The sequence below is a fragment of the Xenopus laevis genome, chromosome 3S, assembly GCF_017654675.1.
Source record: "Xenopus laevis strain J_2021 chromosome 3S, Xenopus_laevis_v10.1, whole genome shotgun sequence".
Taxonomy (NCBI): Eukaryota; Metazoa; Chordata; class Amphibia; order Anura; family Pipidae; genus Xenopus; species Xenopus laevis.
This window is the reverse complement of record NC_054376.1, coordinates 20687578-20706863: the sequence shown is the minus strand read 5'-3', so window position 1 is coordinate 20706863 and position 19286 is coordinate 20687578. Positions and strand designations below refer to the sequence as shown.

Sequence of the window (19286 nt, the reverse complement as noted above, 5' to 3'; positions counted from 1 at the left end):
GTCCCTTGGCACCGGAAAGGAGTACAACCGGTACACTTCTCTAACCTACTACGTATGTGAACTGAACTGAGGTTGTGCTGGACTCACGCCAGACACCAATGACAACGACGCCATTGTGGCCTATGGTAACCTGCGCACATTGAAACAAGCCACATTGTCCAGAGAACACTGCAGCGGAGGTGACTGGAGAAAGAGAGGTTGACCAAATCACATAATGACTGGTGTTCAACAAAAGCAATCCATCACGGGAACTGAATGGCGGCTATAATTGACCAGTGTTGGACAACTATACCAATGGCGTCATTGAGGCCTAAAGTAAATTGAGCATATTGATACCAGCTGTGTGGCCTTGGGAAACTTGCAACAGTTGTCACTAAAGATGTGGAAATCGTTTAAACGACAGAACAACGGATACTGGTATGGAGACTTTTACAATATCAAAGCAATTGCAAAATCTTTTTGGATATTTCACAACACGCAGCTCCGCACAAAAAATACTTCTGCTCCCTCCACACTTAATCCTGTCATCCACTTGACTACTTTACTAGTTGAAATACCTTAAAGGGGAACTATCGCGAAATTAAAAATTGGTAAAAAGAATCATAAGATGAAGTTATTAAAATGTCTACATATAATGTATTAAAAAAATTTTAGTTTTTAAAATATCAAAGTTATTATACTGAACCCATGCCAAGCCGCTTCTCTCCTACCTGCCTCTGCATAACAGCTCTGTCCTCTCTTTCATTGGCTGTCAGTGCTGTCAATCCTAAAATGTGTGAAGCCAGCACCAGTTGCTCAATGGCTTCAAAGGCTCCGTTTTTCGTGCACTGCTGGATTGATACTTTTCTCTACTGAGCTCCAACACCCCTGCAGCCAGCATCAGTATTTCTCTGACTTTTAAAACATCGTTTCACACAAAGGTGTTCTCCTTCAGCAGCTCCCCTTTCCCAGAAAGGCATGTGGAAAAAAAAAAAAAGTAGACTCCAACAAGCTCCTTCTCTTGAGATTCAGCCTCCTCCACCCCTGCAGCCAGCATTGTAGTTTTACAAGTCCATTCTCAGTTTCATGAAGACTTTCTCTCCTTCTGAAACTCACTCACCCCTCCCTCCCAGAAATAAGTCATTTGGAAATAAAGGTGGGCTTGTTAACAGTGGCTCAATCTCTGCAGCACGTTAGTTTGTATGTTCTCTTGATGAATTGGGCATGAAAATATTCATCCTTCAGGTCTATGTTCGTGAGCCAGTCCCCAACTGTAACTGCTTGGATGACTGATGCCAATGACTCCATCTTGAACTCGAAATGGAGGGCCTACAAAATGAATGCCTGGTGCTCGGTGATGGAGAGATCAGCACCCTCCTATTATACAGTAGAAACAGGATTTGCTGGCACTCGAAGGCAGGTGCAAGCAGGGACAAGCCCTTGCGTGTTTATTAAGCAGAAAATGCAACGATTCGGGGTTAAACCCCTGCTTGACAAAGGGGTTTAAACCCAAAACGTTGCATTTTCTGCTTAATAAACACACAAGGGCTTGTCCCTGCTTGCACCTGCCTTCGAGTGTCAGGATTCCTGTTTCCATCTTGAACTTCCTTTTGCCCAGGAACTTATTCAGGCCTCTCATTTCCAAAACTGGCCTCATAGCCCCTGAGGCTTTCTTTACTAGAAACAGCCTTGAAAATAAGCCCCTCAGGATTATATTGTTTAGATGACCTGAAAGCCCTTTCCTTGTCTCTGGGAAATGGTGTATCATATCTTATCTTATTCTTCCCCTCTTGAGGCAGAAAAACACTGTTCCCACCAGAGACTTTTTTTAATAATTGAATCCACTTTCTCACCAAAAAGCATCTCCCCTTCAAATGGAAGTTGGCATAGATTGCTTTTTGAGGCTACATCTGCTGCCCAAGGCTTCAGCCACAATGCCCTTCTTGCAGCCAATGACAATGCCATGGATTTTGCCGTAAAATGCACTTCAATTGATGCTTCAGACATGAAATCTGCTGCTATCGTACAGTCAGACAACATCAACAACTTAGTTCTCTTTGTGTTGAATGAGACTGCTTCTTCTAATTCTGAAAGCCTCACTTTCAAAGATTGTGAAACTGAAGTCTGGGCTACTGCCTGTCTGCAGAATGCACCTGCCGCTCCAAAGGATTTTTTGAGAGTGAACTCCATCCTTTTCTCCATAGGTTCTCTGAATACTGCCGCATCGTCTACTGGCAGAGTAGTTTTTCTCGCTAGCTTCGCAACTGCCACTTCCAGCTTAGGTGGAACAATCCTGGTCTAAGTTGCAAATATCGTGGTTTGGTAAGAAATGCGGTAAACATGGTGCTTTTGCCTAAAATATTATATTACTTCAGGGTTTTGCCAATAGAGGTCCCAAAATATGAATTAAAATGCAGAAAAAAAATTCACTAAATTTATTTTGGGAAGTAAAAAATCACGGTTATCACAGAAAACTCTAACAGCTAAAAATAAGGGAGGGCTGAGTGTTTCTAACTTACTTTATTATTACCAAGCAGCTCAAATTATGCCAATAATTAATTTTTCATAATCTCCACTTATGGGCCCAAATCAAAACAGAACAGACAAAACCGATAAATCTGGCAGGGTTACCATGGATTTCTAAGCAAGAAAGGCCCAACACTTCTATTCCAGTAATAAAAATGGCATTAGCCATTTGGGATACAAAAACAGCCTTGAAGTCACCTCACTGCCAAGCCATGCCTATATTTGGAAATCTCATTTTTAAATTATATATTAGATTATAAGAGAGAGATTTTCAATGGTGGCAAATAAATAATATGAGATATGTAAACCAACTTTTGGGATTGCAAGGTGTCAAGAAATGGACATCTATAGTTGCACAAAACAATTCCCCAAAAACAGAATGTAAGATATATACAAATTCAACATTTTCTTAAAAAATGGTTAAAGGGTATAATAATAGTCTAACATCATCTGCTTGGGAACAAATGTGCATTAAATTTCCATATAGTAGAGGAATAATAACTATACTTAACGGAAATGTTAAACTTAACAACCCCTCCCCTCCCCTCCCGCCCTATACTAAGCAATGGGAAAAAGATCTCAACAAAACTATAGATGAAACATCGTGGCAACAAACTTGGGAAAATACAGCTAAGAGTTCAATAAATATTTTGGCGCAAGAAAAACTATATAAGGTAATATCTGGATGGTATATTGTCCCTGCTAAGCTACATAAATATTAGCCTAACTCTAGCTCACTTTGTTTTAGAAATTGTGTGGTATGGAAGGATCAGTGTTACATATTTGGTGGCAATGTAGAAATGTGTTAAGATTTTGGTCCAGGATATTTATATTAATTGACTTAATAATGGGAATCAAACTTTGGAAAGATCACTTACAAGTATTACTTAATAAAACAAACCCAATACTGAATAAATACCATTGTAAATTGGTACAATTTATTTTTATAGTAGCAAAAGAGATTACTATATTGCTTCCTGGAAAAAAACATTCAATTCCTATAATTGTGTTTCGAACTGGATAATGGTAAATGAGAGAATGTGGAGTATAACTGCAGATAAATATAATATTTGGGCACCTTAGATAACATACACTACATTATAATAAAGGCATTTTGAGTGGAACTTATGCTATGTCTGATAAATAGGAATGTAAACTAAATAGAAATGTTAGAAGAGAGCTGAAACCCAAAAGAAAATGGCAATTATAAATAAAAACAGCTTAAATTGGAATCTTAAGTGATTTAAAGAATTATTTTAGGAGAAAACATTGAATAAAGATAAAAAAACATGGATATAGATGGTTAAGTTTATTAGTTACATTTTTATTGGTATATCATTTTCCATCATTGAAATGTTTTGATGTATAATGTGAACACGTTGAGAGATAGAGTTTTTTTTCTGTAATGTAACTGAATGTGACAAAAGCGCTCCCCTCTGTGTAGGAGAGCATAACCTGAAAGCAAAATGTGCAAAAAATAAAAAAAAACCATTAAGCTATGATGAAAGTAAATACTGTATTGATAACCAATAAAAAAAAGTAAAGAAAGGGTAGCTGCTTAGATACCAAAGTTGCGACTCCTGATGAGTGTTAGCTATATGTGGCGTGGTAATGCCCCCCAAACAAGGTTTTTAAGGTCTAATATCCTACTGCCCTCCATGTGGGTTTCTAGGAGCAGTATAACGTCCGAGCCTCTGTTTCACATAATTCGAAACCAGTATACGCTTAATGGGTTTGTTGAGGCCACGGACCTTCAGTTTAAGTGTCATGGGGTTTTTGGTTTCCATAGGGGACTAGAGTGTGCTTTCCTTCTTAGCATATAAATATCCACATACCTGAGCATAACATGTACCAACTTAAAAACCTTAAATAGTTTAAACATTCTAATCCCTCTTCCACCCCTTCTACCTTCATCCTCAACTGTGGGGACAATTTTGCACATAATTAACCACATACCTGAGCATAACATGTACCAACTTAAAAACCTTAAATAGTTTAAACATTCTAATCCCTCTTCCACCCCTTCTACCTTCATCCTCAACTGTGGGGACAATTTTGCACATAATTAAAACAGCCGGTCTTAGGGGGATGACTAGCACAACCACTCTCTTGGAGCTGTGAGTGATGTGCTCCGCCCACTGCTCATATGTCCATGCCCTCTCTCGTTGAATACGCAATAAACTAAGGTCAGGTAAACCGCAGCATAGTTCACAATCTGTAATACCACAAGTCTATCCCCACTACGCAAATGAGTGTTACCCGTGGAGGTTATAGTTGAACTATGATTCAATCTTGCCAGGGCAGGCCGGGAAATCCAATGTCTGGGTTGCAAAGAGGTTATAATAGGGCCTCACAGTGCAAGGTCAGTGTTTAGATCAACACTGTTTCTCTCTGGATTAGCAAACCACAGGCCCAGGCTTAGATCAATAGAGTAGGTGAAGGGTAGGTTGCATTGGATGGTCTTTCACTTTGGTAGCTTTACTGGCGTTGTTGATGGTTGATGGTCGCTGCCTGCTTCCTCTCCACTTTGCACCTTACGGTCTAGCCAGTCTTCCAGATCTTTAGGTGAAGTGAAGAAATGTGTATTGTATATTCATTTGCCGCATTTGTTTCTTGCTTTCTATGAATTGAGCGCTCTGTTTCTGTACCTCTGCCGAAAGGCTGCGTATATGGATACAGTGCTGCCTTGGAAATAAATTGACCCTGTCTGGCTAACTTGAGAAGCCCATCCCGGTCGCGTGCATTTAGTATTCTTGCTAAAAGTTTGAGTAAGGGATTGTTGACCGAAGGTGTCCTTTAGCCAGGTTTCCAGGAATTGCTCCAGGGTCTCTCCCTCTGCATTTTCAGGAAAGCCAACAAACCGCCGATTATTTCTCCTGAGCCTATTCATTTGCAGAGATTTTTGCAGTTCTTGTCCTCCCCCCGGCAGAGGAAAGCAGGTATCCTCTAGTGTGCTTATTCTTTGCGCTGCTGCTATGGCTCTCTCGCACATTGTTTTTGCATGTCATGCCTAATAATAGAGAGATCCACCTTGATCTCTTCTGTTTTGGTACTGATAAGTGGAGAGTATATCTTTTAGCAGGTCTATGAGTGTAGGTTACTAAGACTCTTGGGGTATAGAGTAGTTTCCCGCTAGTCGAGAGCTTGGGCCTGGGGAAGATGCAACATTTTGTGCGTGGTTTTGTCAGCGGACCAAGACCAAACTTTCTTTCCACCTTCCCTTGGTGTTGGATTATTAAAGGTTAATTGGCAAAGAAAAGTTTGGCCTTGGTCCGCTGAAAGAATGAGACGGAGTTATATAGTGTTCACACACAGAAGTGGTACAGAAAATGTATTTTTATATTTTTTCTTGCTGTCTTTTCCTAAGCTTCCTTGAGAAGCGCTGTTTCAAAGTGTTTGGATTTGCATCATTCCTAGTGTGCAAAGGAGTCACTACAAAATAGTCCAATGTGCATATGGAAAACATGCAAAATAAAAAAAAAATAAAAAAGTATGTGTGTGCTTTGAAAGAGAAACATTTCCGAGAATGACATTTCAATGGAAGAATTGTTACGGAGTAAAATTTAGAAACACAACTATTGTTTATATAAATAAGCTGCTGTGTAGCAACGGGGGCAGCCATTCAAAGGAGAAATGGCTCAGGTTACACAGCAGATAGCAGATAAACTCTTTAGCACTTAATGGTGTTATCTGGTATGCACTGACTATTTAATGCCATATAGCTTTTTTTATTTTATTTCCGCCATTGTTACACAGCAGCTTGTTTATATAAACTATAATTGTGTTTCTGAAGCAAACAGCAGTTTTACCAATGTAGGGCAACAGTACATGATGTTTTTATTACTTTAAAACAAATTTTTTGCTAATAATAAAAATAAATACTGTTCCTTTAAAAACATACTGGCTTATGTATGGGTCCATAATAGCCTGTCAGACAGAAATCTACTAGGCATGTATGCATCTTTTGTCAAGCAAATATCACAACAAGTAATGTGAATGTTACTGAACCTTGAATAAATATCGGGAGCACCCAAGTTCTGAAATAATATATAAATAATAAATAATAGTATTGCCATTAGAAGATATCAGGGAGGATATTAAAGGGGCTGTTCACTTTCCCCACACATTTTTCAGTTCAGTTTTCTGAAAAATTTATTTCAGATAAAATCTTTTTCAACCACTTTATTTTCTTACCGTTTTTCCAAAATTGAAGTTTAAAATGTAATGTTCTCTAGTGTCAGCCTAGCAGCTCAGTGATCCAGGAGCAGATTCTGAACGGTTATAAATTTGTTAAATTTTTTGATACAATAAATCTTGGGACAAAGACTTTTTTTCTAGTTTTGGTTCTGTACATTACCACAACGAATTTTAAATAAAAACTCAGATGCAGTTGTAGACTTTCAGCTTTAATTCAGTGGGTTGAACAAAAAAGATTGCATAAAAATGTGAATAATAATAATGCGATATTTAACACAATCACTTTATTTCAGGGGTACAAAGGTAATTGGACAATTGACTCAAAGGGTATTTCATGGGTGCACTTCCGTCATTATTTCATTATAAATGAAGCAGATAAAAGTAGAAATTATGGAAAAATCAGATGGCACTCACAAAGCAAATGAGCTAATATTTTCAGTGCTTTATTGAGATCTCCACACAACGTTTCAGGGGTTCCTACCCGCTTCCTCAGAAGTGCAAACCTGAGGATGTGGGAGGAGCCCCCAAAAAGGTGTGTGGAGATCTCAATAAGGCACTGAAAATATTAGCACATCTGCTATGCGAGTGCCATCTGATTTTTCCATAATTCCTAAGGTTGAATGAAGCTGTCCTTTGCAACAGAGCTTCCAGATAGAGCACCACATCATTTACCACACGGAAATTGGGACTATATTATAGTGTGAAGCAGATAAAAAGCCCTGGAGTTGATTTGAGCGGGTGCTTGTATGTGGAAGAATTTGCTGTGAACATACATGAGGTCAAAGGAGCTCTCCATGCAGACGAAACTAACCATCCTTAAGCTGCAAAAACAGAAAAAACCCATCCGAGATATTGCTACAATATTAGGAGTGGCAAAACCTAGTTTGGTACATCCTGAGAAAGAAAGCACTGGTGAACTCAACAACGCAAAAACACCTGCACAGTGGTGGATGATTGCAGAATCATTTCCATGGTGAAGAGAAACCCTTCACAACAGCCAAACAAGTGAACAACACTCTGCAGGAGGTAGGTGTATCAATACCCAAGTCTACCATAAAGAGAAGACGGTATGAAAGTAAATACAGAGGGTGTAAGCCACTCATAAGCCTCAAGAATAGAAAGGCTAGATTGAATTTTGCTAAAAAAAAAAAACAAAAAAAAAACATCAACAAAAAGGCAGCACAGTTCTGGAAAAACATTCTTTGGACAGATGAAACCAAGATCAACCTCTACCAGAATGATGGCAAGAAAAAAGTAAGGAGAAGGCGTGGGCTCATGATTCAAAGCATACCACATCATCTTTAAAACATGGTGGAGGCAGTGTGATGGCTTGGGCGTTCATGGCTGCCAGTGGCACAAGGACACTAGTGTTTATCTATGATGTGACACAAGGCAGAAGCAGCTGAATGAATTCTGAGGTGTTCAGAGACATACTGTCGGATGAAATCCAGCTAAATGCAGTCAAATTGATTGGGAAGTGTTTCATAATACAGATGGACAATGACCCAAAACATACAGACAAAGCAACCAGGAGTTTATTAAAACAAAGAAGTGAAATATTCTTGAATGGCCAAGTTAGTCACCTGATCTGAACCCAATTGAGCATGCATTTCACTTGTTGACTAAACTTCGGACAGAAAGGCCCACAAACAAACATCATCTGAAAGCCGCTGCAGTAAAGGCCTGGCAGAGCATCAAAAAGGAGGAAACCCAGAATCTGGTGATGTCCATGAGTTCAAGACTTCAGGTTGTGATTGCTAGCAAAGGGGTTTCAACCAAGTATTACAAATTGAACATTTTATTTTCAGTTTTTTTAATTTGTTCAATTACTTTTAAACCCCTGAAATTAAGTGATTGTGTTAAAAAACGGCTTTAGTTCCTCACACTTTTATGCAATCTTTTTGTTCAATCCACTGAATTAAAGCAGTTGAACTGCACCTGAGTTGTTTCATTAAAAAAATTAATTGTGGTAATATACAGAACCAAAATTAGAAAAAAGTTCTCTTTCCAAAGATTTATGAACCTAACTGTACATTTCTCATCAGCATCTGTGGAATATTAGCAACTATTGTATCAATTCTAACAGCTGCCTTTAATGAAACTAAGGGATTCTGCTCAGCAGGGACAAAGATAAATTATCAATTTAGAACAGTTAAGGGGATGACAACCCCCCTCCCAGAGCTGTTTTAGAAGGTGAAAAATTCAACTTTACACTTAAATATTAGAAAAAAAATAGAAAAGAAAATAGAAAGTAATTGGAAAAAGTCTATTTCTTGTGATCTATCTGAAACCAACTGAAATGAAAAAAGTTTTTGAAGGTGAAAAACCCCTTTAAATAAACTTTTTTTAACATGACAATATAGGACACATCAAGTGAACCAAGAAGCTGAACACACCAATAGGCGCCATTTACATGATCACAACAGTAGTGATTTATGTCATGTGAAAGAGTCAGCTAGCCAGTAGAGTTAAGAGTGTATGGCATATCACACTAGACAAGTGAGAAAATCACCTCATGCACAATATCTTGTAATCCCATTGCGTAAAAGTGCAGTCAAATCAATGTAGGACACTCATAACAGTGGGAAAAAAAAACAAAAAAAAAACATCAGCACATAATCATGACCTTTCCTCCTAAAGCTAACCATTTGCCAACTCCCATCAAAAAGTCAATAAGACTTTTTGAAGCAATATCATAAGACTTTCTTTACCTTTAATATAGTGTCTACTGAACAGGCTTTCTCTAGGAAATACTATATTAAAGGGGTGGTTCACCTTTAACTTAACTTTTGGAATGTTATAGAATGGCCAATTCTAAGCAACTTTTCAATTGGTCATATTTTTTTTTTCTAGAGCTGCTGAATAAAAAGCTAAATAACTTAAAAAACACCAATAATAAAAAATGAAAACCAATTGCAAATTATCTCAGAATATCACTCTCAATGTCATACTAAGTCAATCTAAAGGTGAATAACCCCTTAAAAATATTCACAAGGCTTCGAAATTCGACCTTTGATAACTCTGCCCCTTAGTGTACATATCTCTTTCATGTTAATGTCGGACCCAATGAATATACCAATTGAAAAACAAAGTTGTCTTGAGCCCAGTGTTGCAGGTGTATGATTTTGTACTTACAGGCAGATTGAGCTTGACCACGTCAACTGGCAGTTGGAAGGGCCATGCAAACTGGTGCTTCCACAATGTCTTGAGCACTGCCTTAAGTAAGTACTGCAGCTGGTTGGTCTGGCGCTTAGGTTGGTTGGGTCTTGTGATTTCAGGAGGATCGGGGTTGTTCATCACTGTGGCCTGTGGCTGGGGTAGGGCAGGCTGATGTTGGCCCAACATCTGAGCCCCTTCTATTCCGTCACCCATCCCAGATGTGGCTCTTAGACGTGTACCAAGCCCAGTCTCGGATGACATAGCGTAGCTCCCATTGCACGGAGAGCCAGGTGACCTGGAAATGTGCAGAATAGATGTCAGTATGCTTGCATGGAACACAAAATACTTTCACAAAGAAAAACACCCCCATTTTAAATTTTACAGGGGACCAGAAAAAAAAAATGGTGTAAAATGTAAAACCAGGGAAATGTTGTATGCATAATATATAGGTGGGACCACAAAACAACAATGTAAATGAGGGAAAGCGTAAAGGGATACAATGTTTTTCAAAATGAATTAGTTAATAGTGCTGCTGCAGCAGAATTATGCACTGAAATAAATTTCTCAAAAGAGCAAAGTTTTTTTTAGCCTGACTTGGGGCTAGACATATTGTCTGTTTCCCAGCTGCCCCAGTCATGTGACTTGTGCTCTGATAAACTTCAGTCACTCTTTACTGCAAGTTGGAGTGATATCAACCCTCTCCCTTTCCCTCCCAGCAGCCTAACAATGGGAAGGTAACCAGATAGCAGCTCCCTAACACAAAATAACAGCTACCTGGTAGATCTAAGAACAGCACTCAATAGTAAAATCCAGGTCCCACTGCGACATATTCAGTTAGATTGAATAGGAGAAACAATAGAATGCCAGAAAGCAGTTCCATCCTAAAGTGTTAGATCTTTCTGAAAACACCTGAACGCTTGCTGGTTCAGGAATGAAATTTTATATTGTAGAGTAAATTATTTGCAGGGTAAACACTGTGATTTAGAAATAAAAACAACATAATAAAAATCATGACACAATCCAATTAAAATCAGGGTATGTAAAATTGAGGTTCCACTGTATTTGTCTTACAGCCCTATGGCCACCCATACTCGTCTCATATCAGTGTTCTAATATATTTTTGTTTATATAGCAATGTCACATTCTGCAGCACTTTATAGAGATTATACACCCTTCCTATCAGTTCCTGCCCCAGCAGAGCTTACACTCTAAGATCTCTATCAAATTCACTCACACTATGGTCATCAGGAGCCAATTAAACTGCCTGTGCAAATTATATGCCTTGTCAATGACAAACGAGGAAAAGAGAAAGCAAGTACAGGTATATAGTAACTATTATTTAGTAATCAAAATTAAAGTGATAGCGACACTAAAAATTGTTATTCAAATATTAATGTACATCAAAAGTTACCTATATCTCATGTTTTTCACTCATAGGGCTGCTTTTGTAAGTATTTGTTACTTGAAGTTCTTAAACCTAACTGTTTTGCCAACCTGACTGTCCCTTCTCAACATGTCAGTTAGAATTTCTAATGCTAACAGACTGCTGAAGCTCAAATATGTCATCACCCTCGGAGAGGAATGTGGGGGATCAGTTGGGTAATGTAAAACCATCTGTAAATAATTTTATGGCAAAATTATAGATAGCATGCAAAGACAATATTATGATAGATGTAAAAAAAAGTTTAATTTCTGGTGTCAGTATCTCTTTAAATACCTGATCCTTATGTCACATGATATGTTTGATTTCCCAGTTATCTGCTTGCTGGGGCTTAATTATATTAGTAACCAGGTAGCACTTTGGGGATGAGTATGGGAAATGTATATTAGAGGGATTGAAGAGAAAGATAAACTATAAAAAATAATAATAATGCTATAAATGCATCCTTGTGGGGTCAGTGATCCGGACAACCAAATAGCAATGTCACTTAGCATTTTTTTTTATTAAATATACACCTGCACAAAATACATATTAAGTAGCAATAAAGGTTGCACCTCTATACAAACACCACCAATATTACATTTAATATTGACAAAATCACCAAAATACTGCGCAGCTGTACAACAGATACAGTGATAATGTATATAAGGGGGTAGTACAGGACAAAATATTTTAACACACAGAAAAAAAGTGTTTTGAAAAATTTTCAGAACACAAAACAAAACTAAGTATATCAAAATCATTACTTTAAAATTAAAACTAATGAATGGGTAAAAGGAAAGGGAAATGGGATGAGCAGCTGGGTTGAACTAAAATCCCCAGCATGTTCAGGTTGACAAACATACAGAAATATGATCACCATGGAAAACCTATTGCAAATCTGTGCAATAGACACTGGACTGCTGAGAACAAAAATTTATAGTATCGGCTATTTTTTTCTCCATTATTGTGAACCCCCACATTACGACATATATGCCATCATTTTGACTGTCACCCTGCAGTTTTATGATGTTTTGATACAGGTATGAGACCTGTTATCCAGAATGTTCAGGCCTGACTTTTCTGGATAACTTACCGTAATTTAGCTCTTCATATCTTAAGTCTACTAGAACATAATAATAATAAATAAACCCAATATGCTGGTTTTATCGAACTTGAATCAAGTGCAAGGTACTGTTTTATTATTACAGAGAAAGAGAAATTATTGTTCATTATTTTATTAAAATGATCTATGAGAGAACTTTTCCATAGGTATGCTGGAGGCTACACAGTCAATTACTCACAATCATATTCTTTAGCACTGGTTATGTGCACGTTACAATATAGCGTTCTGCGTATCTGCTGCATTGTATCTGCGTGCATAGAAAGAGAGAGATAGAAAAGATAGATGATAGAGACAGTTTGACGATAGCTATAGAGATAGATATATAATTGAAAGATAATAGAGAGATAGACAGATACATAGATATAAATAGATAGAGATATGATAGAGAGCAAGAGAGATAGATGATTGAGAGATGGATGGATAGGGAGATAAGATAAATGATAGAGCGATTGATGATAGATATATAGAGCAATCGAGAGATAGATAGGATACATAGATAAAAGATAGAGAGATAGGTATGATTGGGCACACTAGCAATGGTGAGAGCAGGCGATCGGGTAGATATTGTGTGCCTAGGAAACATGAAGCAGTACGGTACCTCACATGAGCGAATTAGCCTGAAAGAGTGGGCTGTAGCAGTTTAATGGTTACAGGAGGATTCCCCTGAAAGGAGGTGGAAATGAAGGACGCCGAGCGGGGAGAGAGAGGCAGTGCGATGACTGGGAGGCTGCAATCGGAGAGCTGTGGCGGCTGCACGGACATGCACAGACTGCTATTAACACAACTAAACCGCGCTCATACACCTCCACCCGGGCATCCTCTCCCAGAAAATGGCGCCGTCGCAAGGCTTCTCTTCAGGCACCGGGCTCCTCCTTCCCCGTACAGATCCCTTTAACCAACCCGGGGGAGTGTACATGTATACGCACGCAGAGCGCCCGCCAGCTCTCTAAATGCCCATATACACACACCCGGACGCGTCACCACTAGCGGACTCACCGTCCGACACAGGGCCCGCCAAGGAGACACGGCGATACGCAAACTGCGCAGTTCCTTCGATCATCCACACACAGTGTGCTTAAGTGACAGATTCCCAAACGGTCCACCCACGCCTGTGGCGTAAAATCCCCCCCGCCGCTATGGATAAGCGAATAGGATTCCCACGATTTACGCTGCACAGAAAAAAAAATAGATGCCGGAAAGTGGGCACAGGGGCGATAACGTCACGCAAGGGGCGTAAACTACTCAATTCACAGCCGCGCTGCGGAAGTGACGAAACCCGCGCAGGAGCGTGGTGATGAAACGCTCTGTAATGGAAGCAAAACGAAAAGCGCGTACCAGGCAGATACACAAGGAAGCGACGTACACAAAACACCGAACGTATCACTGTGCAGGTCTCTTATCTGCCGACTGCGCTGAGTGAGTGAGTGTGAAAGCTCCGTTTTAAAGTGACGTAGCGCCCAAATGGAAAGGTTTCTGCAAGAAGTGGAAGTTGAATGTAATACCACAAATTACAAGAAATGAAAACCAATTGCAAATTGTCTCAGAATATCACTCTCTTCATCATACTAAAAGTTAACGCACAGGTGAACAACCCATTTATAATCCATCCTCTGCAAGTTACACAGCACAACAGTCACCCTTTAAAATGTGACTTCTGCTAGCTGTTCCAGACTTGCCATTGGCCGATATGCCCACACACAAGGGATACTGTCATGGGAAAACATGTTTTTTCCAAAACGCATCAGTCAATAGTGCTGCTCCAGCAGAATTCTGCACCGAAATCCATTTCTCGAAAGAGCCAACAGATTTTTTTTATATTCAATTTTGAAATCTGACATGGGACTAAACATATTGTCAGTTTCCCAGCTGCCCCAGTTATGTGACTTTTGCCTGCACTTGAGGATAGAACTACTTTCTGGTAGGCTGTTATTTCTCCTACTTAGGGTAAGGCCACACGAGGAGATTCAGGGAGATTGTCGCCTGGCGACTAATCACCACGTCTTTTGCGCGACTATCTCCCCGAACTGCCTCTGTGCGACTTTAGAAAACGCATCGCCGCGTGTGCATTAGCGCAGGCGACTTTGCGTTGTAGCCTATGGGGAAGAATGCGGAGGCAGTTCGGGGAGATAGTCGCGCAAAAGACGTTGCGATTAGTCGCCAGGCAACAAAATCTCCCCTAATCTCCTCGTGTGGCCTTACCCTTAATATAACTGAATCAGTCTCAGTGGGACTTGGCTTTTACTATTTAGTGCTGTTCTTAGATCTTCCAGGGAGCTGTTATCTTGTGTTAGGGAGCTGCTATCTCGTTACCTTCCCATTTTGTTATTAGGCTGCTGGGGGGGGGAAAAGGGATGGGATGATATCACTCGAACTTGGTACAGCAGTTAAGAGTGATTGAAGTTTATCAGAGCACAAGTCACATGACTGAGGGCAGCTGGGAAATTGTCAATATGTCTAGCCCCATGGCAGATTTCAAAATTGAATATAACAAAATCTGTTTGCTCTTTTGAAAAATGGATTTCAGAATTCTGCTGGAGCAGCACTATTAACTGATGCGTTTTGAAAAAAAAACATGTTTTCCCATGACCATATCCCTTTAAGTAATTTAATGTAATGAAAATATAATGTAGTGTTTCCTAGCACTGGTGCAAGTGGTGCATTTGCTTCAAAAACATTATTATAGTTTATAACAAGCTGCTGTGTAGCCACGGGGGCAGCCATTCAAAGATGAAAAAGGAGAAAAGGCACAGGATACACAGCAGATAACATAAGAACAAAGGGAGAAAACACGGGAGCACTCAGACCTTCTAGATCATCTTCCTGCTGTGCTATCACGTGTGAAAAAACACTCCCGACACGTACAACCTTCAAGTGGATATATTGAACACGGAGCACCAGCAGTCGTTAAAATCCATATTTTATTGAATCTTCATTAAAAAGATAAGCAGACCATGTATTCCAAAGGCACGCTTGACGCGTTTCATGGACTAAGCCACTTTCTCAAAAGCTATGCTCAGTCTGTCGAGGTGAACATTTAAAAAGGTAACACCACACAAAAACATTAACCCCTACATTACTGTTCCTCAGAACACTTAGAAGTTTAAGAATACATACTATGACAAGAGAAAAAGGGGCTTAGTCATATTAGCCATCTTATTCATATTATCCTTTACACCAGGGCTATCCAACTAGCGGCCCGCGGCCCCCCCTCATGTGGCCCTCCACATCAAAGTCTGCCTGCTGTGTCTTTTTACCATATGTAAGGTTTAAAAGGTATCACTACAGAGATTAACTGGCACCTGCATTGTCCCAACCTCAAATTCAGACTAATCCCCTGTATTGTTCACACCTGTGATCCCCCTGCATTGTTCAAATTTGTGACACCTCTATTGTTCACTCCCCTAAAGCCCTGTACTGTTCACACCTGAGACCCAGATTGAAACTGCCCACATTGTTCACCTGATACAAAATGCTAATGGGGCACCAGAACTGTGTCACTGTATGTAGTAAATATTAGACTGGTCCTGATTCCCGTCTCCTGATCTGTTCTGCCTTCCATATGCTCCCTTTGTGTGTCATACTTTGGTATATGTTCTGGGGGTTTGTTAGCATTTGAAAATTATTGTTAGTGGCCCCTAAAGTGTTTAATCATATGCTGGGGTACTGTATTATACACAGGGGAGGAGGAGGCATATGGATTTAAGGGTATGTCTTAATATGACTTAACTATTTTCACATATGAGTGGCATCCTTGCCAGGGCAGGCACAAGATAGTTCGGCACCCTAGACAAGAGCTTCACTCAGTGCCCCTTGTCCTGCATTACAATTTCCCTCCTTACCATGATGGTTTTTAAATAAAGAGAGCAAGAAAGTGTACAACACTTTTTCATTTATATTACTGCCCCCTGTACCTGTGCAAGCAAGCTCAGCAGCCATCCATCATACAGCCCTCCTGCAGCCATCATATTGCCCCCAATCTTTACCTGTGCCAGCAGCAGCCAAAAATAAATCTGATCACATCATATGTACCTGTGCCAGCGCCCAGCAGCAACAGCAAACATATGGGCCCCAAATCTGTGCCAGCAGGATGCTTCACACTTTACAGTAATAGAAAGAATATCTTCAGTTCAGTGCAACTGTGCAAGGCTGAGAGCAGCAAGAGCGAGCCACACCAAGCAGGCCACCAGCTCTCTGCCACCCAACACATCAGTGACGTCATTGACGCATGTATGCACGTCGCGGTGCACCGCACAGAAGGAGCTATTACTTGCTGGCAAGAGGGAGAAGGGGAAGGAGATGGATTCCACCCAACTGGGTGACCATGATTACTGAAACAAATTATTAAATAAAGCTTGAAAAGTGTGCCCCTCAACGATGGCGTCCTAGACAGCCACCTACTCTGTCTACCCCTAGTTCCGGCCCTGATCCCTGCAGTGAGCACCAACCATTTGGTTTTTTGGTGTGCTATTAATGTGGACATGATCTTGCAGTAACATGGGTGTGGTTTACAGTGGGTGTGGTCTAAAAACAGGGAGTGGCTAACACTGGCATTACAATTTCCCTCCTTACCATGATGGTTTTTAAATAAAGAGAGCAAGAAAGTGTACAACACTTTTTCATTTATATTACTGCCCCCTGTACCTGTGCAAGCAAGCTCAGCAGCCATCCATCATACAGCCCTCCTGCAGCCATCATATTGCCCCCAATCTTTACCTGTGCCAGCAGCAGCCAAAAATAAATCTGATCACATCATATGTACCTGTGCCAGCGCCCAGCAGCAACAGCAAACATATGGGCCCCAAATCTGTGCCAGCAGGATGCTTCACACTTTACAGTAATAGAAAGAATATCTTCAGTTCAGTGCAACTGTGCAAGGCTGAGAGCAGCAAGAGCGAGCCACACCAAGCAGGCCACCAGCTCTCTGCCACCCAACACATCAGTGACGTCATTGACGCATGTATGCACGTCGCGGTGCACCGCACAGAAGGAGCTATTACTTGCTGGCAAGAGGGAGAAGGGGAAGGAGATGGATTCCACCCAACTGGGTGACCATGATTACTGAAACAAATTATTAAATAAAGCTTGAAAAGTGTGCCCCTCAACGATGGCGTCCTAGACAGCCACCTACTCTGTCTACCCCTAGTTCCGGCCCTGATCCCTGCAGTGAGCACCAACCATTTGGTTTTTTGGTGTGCTATTAATGTGGACATGATCTTGCGGTAACATGGGTGTGGTTTACAGTGGGTGTGGTCTAAAAACAGGGAGTGGCTAACACTGGCTTCCGTTATCGGCCCTCCACCATGTAGATTGGAAAAATTCTGGCCCTCGGTACCAAAGAAGTTGGACAGCACTGCTTTACACTATCATATATCTTTCAGATTACCATTTAATTAGAGTGTCATGTCAGTGGAAATCTCCATCTATTCATTGATGAGTAATAAATTGATAAAGTTCATGGACATAATTAACAAAGGGAAATTATAAATAATATTTAAGTTAAGTAAATAAAACTAGGCATAAAGAAATTAATAAATCAATTAATGCAGGTATTAAAACAATTCATCCAAAATATCCCAAAAGGAGGTCCTTATTTGTTAATTTCCATAATCATTTACTTGGTTTACAGGTACATTTATTAACCTCTGCTAGCAACTTCGTGTGATGTTAAAACTAATAGAAACACGTCAGTTCACATTCACGATTGAGTCCACCATAAATGTCTATTGTTTTAAGTTGATACATCCAGTACACTTCCATCCTGGATAGAATTTTCTCTCAATCTCCTTGTCTCACATTATATTTAAGTTTATCAATTATCTGAAAAGTTGTTCTAGAAACACCGTCGTGCTGTTCTACAATATGTTTGGCAATAGCCGATTTTTTATCGCCTCTCTCGGCAGCCGATAGATGTTCCAAGAACCTAACTCCTGCAGCACGACTGGTTTTACCCACATATTGCGCACCGCAGGAGCAGGTGGCCAAGTAGATGATTCCCTTGGAACAGCAATTAAAGTATTGTTTAATACCAAAAGTCTCCCCTGTATGTGTGCTTGAAAAAGTGGTGGAAACATTAACTACAGCACAGGCTTTACACCTGGTGCGGCCACATTTATATGTGCCTTTATACCTCAACCAAACAGGTTCAGGATTAGTTCCTTTTGATATATATATATATATATAAGCTAGGTGACAAACGAGAGGCTAAAGATTTACCCTTCCTGAAAACAAAAGAAGGGAATTGGTCTAAAGATTGTTTTAAGATTGGATCTTGTAATAACACACCCCAGTGTCTACGGATACTCAGTTGTATAAAATAAGCATCTTTGGTGTAAACTGTACTGAAGCGTAGCTGTGGACTCTGTCCCTGAACTCTTAAACGTGCATCCGAAGCACCTTCACTGATGTCTTCATTTGAGTTTTCACTTCTATTTTTATTTTTTGTGTCTATTTTTACTAGCTTCTTTGGCATCATAACCCAGAAGGGCTGATCTATCTCTGGAAACTGTCTTTTCACATGCCAATTTGATATCTTTAGTGTCATATCCCAGATCCACAAATCTATCCCAGAGCTCCATAGCTTTTTCCTGAAAGGCATCCCACGTGGAGCATATCCGGTGTAACCGCAAAAACTGTCCCACGGGGATGCTACCGGGTGTCCACTTTGAGCATACAACAGAGTGTTACGTGTAATTGGTTTACGATACAGTGTAGTTTCCATATTACCTTGTTTCGCGGAAAACACATTATCCAAGAAGGGTGTAGAGTCCTCATGAGTGTCTTAAGTAAAGTATAGGAGGGTCTCCAATGCACACTTTCAAGCTTATTTATATACATTGTTGTGTCTTTTAAAAAGGTGGAAAGGTTCTCAACTAAAGGGAT

The 19286-nt window shown here is 40.1% G+C and overlaps 1 protein-coding gene across 9 annotated transcripts in view; it reads right to left on the bottom strand.

The window, feature by feature from the left end:
• brd4.S (bromodomain containing 4 S homeolog) overlaps nt 1-19286 on the bottom strand; it is a 70948-nt gene that overhangs the window by 41099 nt on the left and 10563 nt on the right. For 7 of the 9 annotated variants that reach the window (XM_041587608.1, XM_041587607.1, XM_018254234.2 and 4 more), the window contains 1 exon segment: nt 9838-10156. In XM_041587608.1, the coding sequence (XP_041443542.1) occupies nt 9838-10156 (319 nt within the window). 9 annotated transcript variants of the gene reach the window in all.